Source organism: Macrobrachium nipponense, chromosome 8 (assembly GCF_015104395.2).
Source record: "Macrobrachium nipponense isolate FS-2020 chromosome 8, ASM1510439v2, whole genome shotgun sequence".
Classification (NCBI taxonomy): domain Eukaryota; kingdom Metazoa; phylum Arthropoda; class Malacostraca; order Decapoda; family Palaemonidae; genus Macrobrachium; species Macrobrachium nipponense.
The window spans coordinates 57743587-57753988 of record NC_087203.1 but is presented as its reverse complement, the minus strand read 5'-3'; the positions used below and the strand labels follow the sequence as shown (position 1 = coordinate 57753988).

Sequence of the window (10402 nt, the reverse complement as noted above, 5' to 3'; positions counted from 1 at the left end):
ATACATGTTGAATTGCCCTAGATGTAATCTAGGGACCTACGTGGGATCCACACACAGGTTACTAAGGGTCAGAATTGATTGTCATAAGGGCGTTAACTATCGAGCTGGTAACAAACTTGCTATTCCTGAATTTTCCAACATCAACAACACGCCAATAAATGCAGACGTATTATACAATACAAAGATTATGAAATATTGGGACGGGCACCGATTGGCAAACTATTGACAATCCTGGAGTCCTTGTTTATTAAACAGCTTCTTCCTCAACTGAACACTTAGCAGTCTTCCTCGACAACTCTTGACCTTACATGAGCTGCTGCCTTTTGTCATTTCCGGTTTGTTCCTTCTGACTTCCGTCCTTCCTTCTCTCTTGATGGGTGGTTCTGCTACAACTAGTTTTAATTTTGTTATCTATAATGCATTATGTCTTGTATTTGTATTTTAGCGCTTTTAATGTTAATTTTATTGTTTGTTGTCTTTATAGCTTGAAAATGAAACCTGTATGTTTTGAAACGTCTCAATAAATGTATTTTAAGGACCACCTGGGATGTACTATTTCCTCCTTCAACAGTCTTCTATGATATATATATATATATATATATATATATATATATATATATATATATATATATATATACTGTAAACACACATATATACATACATACATACATATACACACACACATATGTACATACATATAATATATTTATCAATTATTACTTCCCACACTATGTGACGCCATGGGACCAAGGAAATTCCGCCACTTATGTCTTTCCTCTGGTTTGATTTCCCACAACCTCTACTCCTCTTCTGCCTTCCCTCTCACAGTTCTCATTCAAGAAGGCCAGGAACTTCCGACTCTCCTGGTACCCACAGGAGCCAAGACGACACCACCACGGATGTAGTCTTCTCCCAGGGCCTGTGTTAAGGACACGTCCCAGACATCTCCGTCTCTCTTTCTTCATCATCCCATGGCACCGTCTAACGGCATCGTTTCATATTCTTATTCGTCCTGCCACACGACTCCTCATATTTTTCTCTAATTTTTATTCTTAAACTAACAAAATCTTGCAGATATAGTTTTATTGTTACATCATGATTTCTGTCGCAATCTGGCTTTGCCTCAGAATCGAAATCAACTCATCTCAACCATCACAGCTTAAGGTCGAAACCTGACAGTGGTAGAGTGTAAGTTGTTTAAAAGGACATTTGTGGCTTAATATTTAAGACTATAATGTCATGTTCGAGTTAGTAAACAAAATTCCCATAATTATTAAACCTCCTTGTAAAAAACAGGGGTACTATTAACTTAACACTTAGACCATCAGGATTAAAAGGCTTAGGATTTAGACGTTCCTCACGAATATTTTCTCACATTTTTTCTTAGCCTTATTTTTTACAGTTTCTCAAGGTTATGTTTAAGCCTGTTTGCTATAACCTTGAATGGTTCTTATTATATAGATAACTTAATTTATATTTTCATAACGCCATTTATACCGACTCACAATGATCAGAATGAGGCCCAAAAACCAACAGTAAGATTGACTTGGAGTGAACTCACGTGAAGTTAAGAGCTTCGCCGAGGGACTTCATCATTGTATATTCGAACCCAGCAACAGCCGTGAGTTCACCGTCGGCTTGCTGTTGCAGCACAATGTAAGGATTGTTATCCATCGCCGTTATTGTCAGCCGACGGCCTTCGAAGTTAGAATAAAATCTATCGAGATCAGTGAACACTTCAGAAGACAGACGAGAATTGTAACCGTTGGAGGTTTTCTCCCACGTTCCGATATCTTTCAGCCTGAAATATTTAGCATAGCTCCAGAATGAAACATTTCGAAACGCTTCATATTTTAGAATTATAATTTGAAGACCCTTATGATGGGAAAATAATTTTGTTTTATCTTATACCGACACTGTTATGGAATGCCAATATTGTACGTGGAAGACTAAGAATATACTTAACAGTCACATACATGTCATATATTCATATGCTTGCATTGGTGACAGGAGTGTGCACGAACTCAAACAAGTGTGCTATGAATGTTATTCCTACAAGATATTTTAAACTATGATCTTACCAAACTGTCCCATCGATCCTCATCCTCGTTGAAAAGAGTTTGAATAGATTGGTTTTCTCAAACTCAATTACGACCACCTGAAAATTAGATGACTGATTTAGTCCTTCACTTACTCTTCAGAATAATAATAACTATTACACAGCAGGTGTCCTACGAATAACTATACTCTGTTTTTTTTCCATCTGTCCACCCGCCTGTGGTGTTTCCGTATGGTAACACTGCATCCCGGGCTTTAGATAGTTACATTCAACAATAATAACAATATTCTATTTCAATAATTAACGGTGTAATTCGCATACAGTAAATTATTAAAACACTTTTCAGTTGCAAATGTACACCCAGATATCCTTTTATTTACCTAAAACTTACACATAGCGTAACTATCTAAAGCCCGGGACGCAGTGTTACCATACGAAAACACCACAGGCGGGTGGACAGATGGAAAAAAACAGAGTATAGTAATAATTTAAAGGTCAAAGATTTATTTTTAAGATGATTTCATTAACTAGGGATATGTAATTCGCAATACTTCGTAATTACCGGGGTTTAATGATTGGTTACAAAATTGCCGTTGAGAGGAAGGCGACATCATTCCAAGCAAACCTACATAAAAAGTTTGAGATATTCAGTTTACGTTTTCATGGACTTCAAGTTCGGTAGACAGAGCATTAAAAAGAAATGATTTCAACATCTTTCACTGTCAATGAGCTTTGTAGTCTTACCTGTGATCCCTCTCTCAGGACCGTCTCCAGCAGACTCACTACCTCCCTCGATATCGCCACCACGATCCACCAAAAGGACCGACTCTCCAGATTCCGCGATGCCACCTTCCAGAAAGATGATCATTACTTTTTTGTCATGTTTCTTCTTTGATGTCAAATTTGAAATTGTTTCATAATCGTTGAGCTTTCAAGAGACTGAATGGTTTTAGTTCGTATTTACGTTTCTTGTGCATGATTCTAATTAATTTCTTACTTGTGCAGGCATGGCATAACCATGGTTTTAGATATACAGTACTCCAGAGTGTTAATTATATTTGAAGAGGAGACTACCGGGTAGCCTAAAAATAAAAAAATAAAAATAGAAAAAAAAACTTGAATAATAAACAAAGCTACCAGCTGCATATGCCGCACTTTATTTATACCTTAACGGTTTAATAATGTTCTACGATGCAAATTAACACTTACCAGCTTAAATATCTGAATGATGTTGTCCAGAGAGCAAAATACAACGATGTGCCTTCTATCAGTGGAAGTGTCGGCCGCAGGAGAAGAGATGATGGCGAAAAGTAGGTCGTGTCCGGAAACGAGTTTGACCAGGGTTATTTCGTGGCTGTCTTCGGAGAGTAATTTCAGCCTGGTATCCATATCTGAAGTGGTGGTACAAACGTTTGTTATTCTCGCTGAAGTCATTGTAATCTTAGAAGTAAGGACAGGAAGGAATATAGAATTTTGATCGAAAGCCATGTGCTGGGACCCAAGAGGTCATTGGCGCTGGAAGGGAACTGAGAGCAGAAAGGTTGGAAAGGTGTAACAGGAGGAACACCTCGCAGTTGCACTATGAAACAATTGTTACGGGTGGGAGGATAGCAAGATGTAAGGAAGGACGTATGAGTGGAAGTTCAGTAAAAGGAATGAAAAGGGTTGCAGCTAGGGGCCGAAGAGGCGCTGTCATGAATCTTCTTAGAAGTAAGAAAACATTTTAATTCAGGGAGATGATATTTTCTGTCATATACTTTTTCCAGTCGTCTTCATTACGGGAAGGAGAAAAAAATACACGGAGATAAAAAAAAATAATACAAACAATAAGATGGAATATTACAAAAGAGTAAAAATAAACAAATGATTGTTCTATGGGTAATATTCTTGGCTTCCCAAACATACCCGGGTATGTGTTATCGTAGACCATGTAGAGCCGATTTGCTGGAGACATCTTAGCGAGGAATAACAGTATTTCTTTTGTTGTAATCGGCGATACAGCTTTGTCCCTGGGAATGAATAAATGGATAAAGTTTACACACGCGTACACACACACTCATAATATATATACATATACATACATACATACATACATACATACATATACATATATATATATATATATATATATATATATATATATATATATATATATATATGAATATATATATATATATATATATATATATATATATATATATATATATAAATCACAGAAGAGAGAGAGAGAGAGAGAGAGAATATGAACATATATGCAGTAATATCATTAAAGATATTTTCAATGTTTATGCTACGGCATCTTCAGAGTGAAGAAGATAATTTGGTCTTACGCCTTATCCCCTAGATTAAAATTCGAATGCTGCATTCTTTCCATGAGTTGTCCGCTCAGTGTTATTTTTGTGGGGGAAGATTCTATCCGTAGCCTTCGTTCACAAAAACTTGTTTTGATCATCCAGCCTAAAAATAAATAAATAGATAAATAAATAGATAAGTAAAAAAATATTGCTTAAACAATTTTGTATTGTTTGATAATTACTTATCACTGCAAATAACAGCTGATTGGGAGGCATATTATTTAGAACTTTATTTTTGTTACAAACATTGAAATTGAAATTTTCATGCCATTACGACTGATGTCCTGAAAAGTAGTAATACTGAGAATGAACATGGTAACATGGTAACTTGGTAACCAGGCATAATAACTGATGAATAGGCATATTTGATCACTATGATAAATTTCTAGCACAATATTTTGCGATGGTTCAGCCTTTCTCAAAGCTTCTAATATGCTAGTATTTATAAATATTAAACCTGCAATTTATCCCTTTTTCCTCATATACACCAAATCTTTTGCAACTGTATTCCCTGAATGCAGAATCACCATCCGACTTAAACAAAAGAAGGTCGAGTCTGCGGTCGGCGCCAATGAACAGGATGTATCCTAAAACCAAAAATTATTAATATTTTATCATTATTATTTTTGAATGTCAGCACTAGACGCCAGTCAGTGATCTGATTGGTTGATTATGAAATTTAGGTCTTGAGGATTATTCAGCGCCCTAATGAAAACGAAATATATAAATTAGTATGATTAATTATGAATACGTGAATGATAAGTGTTCAAATATGAACGTAAAAAATGAAGAGTGATGGATAAAATCAATAGAAGAATAAACAATTATCGAAATTTTATATTTAAAAATATATACTTCATAAAATGAAAATGACTAAAATCTTGACTAAATATACTGAAATCATATCTTATTAAAATAACCAGATTCTTTCAGATAACCCATAAGGTTATCTACCTCAACACCATCATCTAAAATTTCTAAAATAGTCTTCCCTGTTATTAAGTACTTTAAATCTAGGACAGTGCACCTGTAAGTGCTCAACTGACAACTGACCATCACAGTGAGCTCAACCTGGGGCACTGGTTCCCTCTGAAATATAACTATGGGTGAAGCAAGTATGGCCAATCCTAAGCCGTGTTAGGATGATCTCGAATTCTCTGATGTTATCAAAACCCTAACTCCAAAATTCAATACTTTTTCTGATATTTGTGTACTTCCTATTTGGGGATAAAATAGGGAAAATCCATCTCTGCTGCCATTTCTTACGGATGCACCTTCTAATGACTGGATGCACATCCAAATGTGGCACCTTATTAGTTAAGAAATCACATCTGGCAGCATCCTTTGCTTCCCTACAAAATAACACCTATTTCCCAGTATCACATGTTCATTTTGAGGTCATTCTCATCAATCTTTTCTGTTTTATCGGCTATGATCAGTTTATGCGACCTAAGTATATTATTAAGTATCTTAACAGCCTTTTTTGGTTTGTTTAATATGATTGGGTGCCTTATTTGAATAATAACCATAATAATCGTCATCATCTTATATTTCTTTAACTACCTACATAAATAAGGCTTTATCAGAAATCCAGAAAAGCTTCCACGATTACGGAAAAGAAGCAGTAATACCTTTTTAAAGATCATATTCCGGGCACTTCTTCTGCTAACTACTTACCGAGTCTGAACAACCAACTCCCTCCCTTACTGATGAGGCAATGATGAACAATCGGAGTATGATAGGGCAATAACCAGGCATGTAGCCACCTTCGTCACCTACTCCGATGTGCTAGTACATAACACGGCGGAAGCTGCTTGGAACGCCGTATTTAGTACTGGCCCCTCGGGGATCAAAGTATTATTTACACCCATTTCTATATTGTGTGGTCGACAAAGTATATTGATAAAAGACATCTTCGTGCAGCCTTCTACTACGTTTATACTGGAGGATAATAGAAAGCAAAGTCGGGAATACTGCCCTGTAGACACAAAAGAAGCATCATCCCTAACATCTTATACCTGCTTCCCCAAACGCTGCAAACAAAGAAACCGCCCAAATACCCAAGAGTCCATGTTTTCATAAGACCAGCTTAATCAGTTCTAATTAAAGCTCTCCATTTTTCCAAGAGAATAAAAGAGGGTTCGGAGTACACTTGCACAAGCAACGTTGATTCTTCTTCTCAAGCCACGTTAAAAGTCCCATAATAAGAATTTATATTCTAATTACGCTGAAGCGGAAGTCAAATATGTTCCTAGCCTGCCGCAGCCAGGTTAAGCAACGCTTGGAAGGGTGGTCAGACATGCATATAAGACGCAGGTGGCCTTTACAGAGGAAGAAGGCCACGAATTGACAATGATCTGGTGAGAGCGAAGGCATTCAGTAAATAATTATAAACTTAGCACATAAAATATAGGATGCACTTACAGAAAAATGCGATGATCAGCAGAAGTTTCCATCTCATGATCGGGTTCTCTGAAAGACAAATGAGAAGAGAAAATTCACTGTATTATGCTATGTGGACACAAAATTAACTCGAAAACTTACGGATGAATTCGACACTAACCAAATTATTCGTAAATGGTTTGACTTGGGTAAATATGTGGTAAAAGACTGTGAACGCGCCCAAACACTTGAAAGGTCTAATTTCACAATGGTAATACTATTTGACATGTGTATATATACATACATACTACTATACATACACGTGTATGCTTTTGCAAAAGCCTTTCGAAGAGAACACTTATCCACGAAGCCTTTGAGACACACTTACTCATGAGTATTCCACAAAGTATAAGAGGTATGTATTTTGTGGCGGTTGCTGTTGTGATAAGGTTAAACAGAACCGCAGAGCTAGCAGAAAGAGAGTGGGTAGGCAAGGGAGAGAGGTGAAGTTAGGGAATCTGGAAGAAGCAAAGAAAAATTGGTGCGATTACAGTCCTAGGTGGAGGAGTTCGGCAGCCCTCCCACTATTTCACGGCTAATAGAGAGAAGTCTTGTTGAAAGTAGTTGGATGAGCATCTTAAAGTAAGAGAAATCCACAAGAATCAGTAAACTAAAACTTGATCAGTCTCCTTCTCCCAATGCCTCGTTCAAGGTGGGTGTTGAATGTTATTTAAATATCCCAAGCCTGATTAATGGTTTTCTTACTGTTACTATATGTATGCATGAACGTCATTTTTATCCGTTTATTGCATAGCTTATCTCAAATTTTTCTTTTCATTTTACTGTACTGAGTCCATCTGTTTTTTTTTTTATTTATTTAGCATGCACGGGTTAATTACTTCGCAAGTAAATAGTTTTCTTTGACTTGTTTTCTGTGGCTCAGCCTTCAAGGTGAATGATATTTAAAACAAATGCTAGTAATAACACCTTTATTTCGCTATTTCAGATATTTTGAATTATTACATTGTTTCTTTCAGACAACAGGGTGTTGCTAGTCACATCAGAGTTGCATTATACTGTTATTCATTCATTCATTCATTGCAATGAAGGCCGATCAAAACCCGGAGAGGAAGTGTGAATGTGAACCGATCCAAATCAGTCAGTTGATCAAGCTTCATCTGAGCTAGTAGTGGATTTTCGTCCAGTCGATTTCTTTTTTTTATTTTTTTTTTTTTAGTATCTATGTTTAGGTTTAGATTTATTTTCTTTGTACCAGAAATGTATCAATCTTGCTGTTATTGCAACATCTCTGTTAAACAAATGTATATTTATGGATTCTTTTTTTCTGAGGCATTAAATATAAAGCGATTCCTCCCTCACTGCGACTCAATCCTGATCTTATCCTTTCCGTAGCAAAAGGAAGAGCATATTTCTTATGTAAGTGATCTATAACATGGCGGGGTATTCTTTTCTTTTATAGTTTGATTTATTTGTTGGCATATACTCCTTGTTATCTGTTTCATATTCTGACCTAAGAGCTTTATCACTTCCCTTGGAAGTGCAAGATGTAAACACAATAGGGATATTGATATTTACTTTATATAATAAAAAGGAATCTTTCATGATTATTAACTGGAATGATTTGAATGACAGACATTTTGAAGACTGCGGTTGTAGAATCTGCAGCATAACATGAGGAATAATTATGAACATCTTTTTTTCCTGCTATCGATAATAGTAACAGCGCTTCTTTAAACAGGTTTAGGCCAAACTTTCAAAGCATTTTCATGCGGTAGATTAACAAATACGTTCATGCAGCGAAGCCTTACGTCCCGTGAACTCCTGTGAACACTTTAGTGTAGCGTTTAAGTATTTAGAATTATTCTGAATAAATATAGCAGTTGGATAAATTAATTCAATTAAATTTATTTGTTCATGTTGACGAAGCTTAGAGTCAGATAAAGCACCTCTTTTCGCCACAAAACCACCGACTTGTGTAAAGGTTCTCGCTGCTGTGACAGTGCTACCGAAATATTCTGTTTCTTAAAATACCTGGAAACTGAAATGAATTTTATCACAATTTTTCCTCTTATGTGCAATGGACTGGCCATTGAAAGCAATCTCGCATTGTCCTCGCAAACCATTATCTCGATTTTGTCATATGTGATTAATTGGAGTGATCAACTTCCCTTTGAACTCACTGCGAAGGAAGAATAGACCAAGTCTCATGCAATTTATGACAGTGTGCGCTTTTAATTGGTACTCCAGGTTTCAAGGAACTGTAATATTTAAAAATCTGCACACGTTGAAAAATAATGCAAAACTTATTTAATCAATTCTCTACTTTTGTTTATATTTACGTTACCAACTAAGACGTTTTGTTTAAAACCAAAACAAAATTTCAATGCATGTAGAAAAATAGAATTAAACAGAGACAGGAGCAAACTTACTCGGAGGGATGCGTGTTGTCCAAACGAGCAGCCAACGCCAATTAAACAGGTTTGATGCCGAACACAGCCCGCTGGGGGGACCTTCCAAGAAGTCATATTGCCCCTCCCACAATCTCGTCCAATACCGATGTCAGCGCATGCGTACATCCTTCCGTCCCTCGGTTCTTTGCTGAAAATTGTAATCACCATGAATCAAATGTCCAGACAAATCAATTTGTAACTTGAAAAAAAATAGGATCTTAAATTATGATGGAATATTCATTTTAAATGAATTTTTTTAATGAAGCTTCATAAAATAAAAAGGGAATATTTTACATATTTACAAACTTTACTTCATTCCAGACCACTATAAGAAAAGTATTAAGTAACACTACTTCAGACAATAAGGAATCTCTCTCTCTCTCTCTCTCTCTCTCTCTCCGATATATATATATATCTATATATATATATATGTATATATATATATATATATATATATATATATATATTATATATATATATTATATATATGTATATGTCTATATATATCTATATATATATTATATATATATAATATATATATATTATATATACTACATATATATATATATATATATATATATATATATATATATATATATATATCTATATATATATATATATATATATAGTATATATATATATATATATACTCATATATATATACACACACACACACACATATATATATATATGATATATTATATATATATATATTATATATATATATAGCAGCAGTAGGATGAAAAGGGTAAACGAAGGAGACGGCATACTATACTCACTTAACATACATAAGTTACCAGACTCTAGTTACAAGTTTTGATTTTATAAAAATTAATTTTTTCTTTATTTTCAGTCAACTTGCACTGGTCTAAAACACTCTCTTGATAAATGTAAAAATTACAATGGCAACAAAATGAAGGAACTGTATAATCTACCGCAAAGGGCAACTCTCCCTTTATTGGTCACAACACACACACACACACACACTACACACACACACACACACACACACACACACACAAACACACAGTACGAATCCCTGCAAGATTAGTAATATGTTCCGTAATCAAACTTTTCAAGTACAAAGAAATCACGTCTGCGAATGGTCATCATCTACATCAACCTTTGTTTGTGTT

General features: G+C 35.2%; 1 protein-coding gene across 1 annotated transcript in view; it reads right to left on the bottom strand.

Moving 5' to 3' along the window:
* The window catches only part of LOC135223269 (glutamate receptor ionotropic, delta-2-like), a 30290-nt gene extending 20883 nt beyond the window's left edge, over positions 1-9407 (bottom strand). The window contains exons 1-8 of the mRNA XM_064261751.1: positions 9246-9407; positions 6838-6885; positions 4390-4516; positions 3965-4068; positions 3269-3450; positions 2804-2908; positions 2082-2158; positions 1562-1801 (exon numbers count right to left, since the gene is read on the bottom strand). Of these exons, the coding sequence (XP_064117821.1) occupies positions 1562-1801; positions 2082-2158; positions 2804-2908; positions 3269-3450; positions 3965-4068; positions 4390-4516; positions 6838-6874 (872 nt within the window). The 5' untranslated portion in view covers positions 6875-6885; positions 9246-9407. The remainder of the gene's footprint in view (positions 1-1561; positions 1802-2081; positions 2159-2803; positions 2909-3268; positions 3451-3964; positions 4069-4389; positions 4517-6837; positions 6886-9245) is intronic.
* Between the last annotated feature and the right edge of the window lie 995 nt (positions 9408-10402).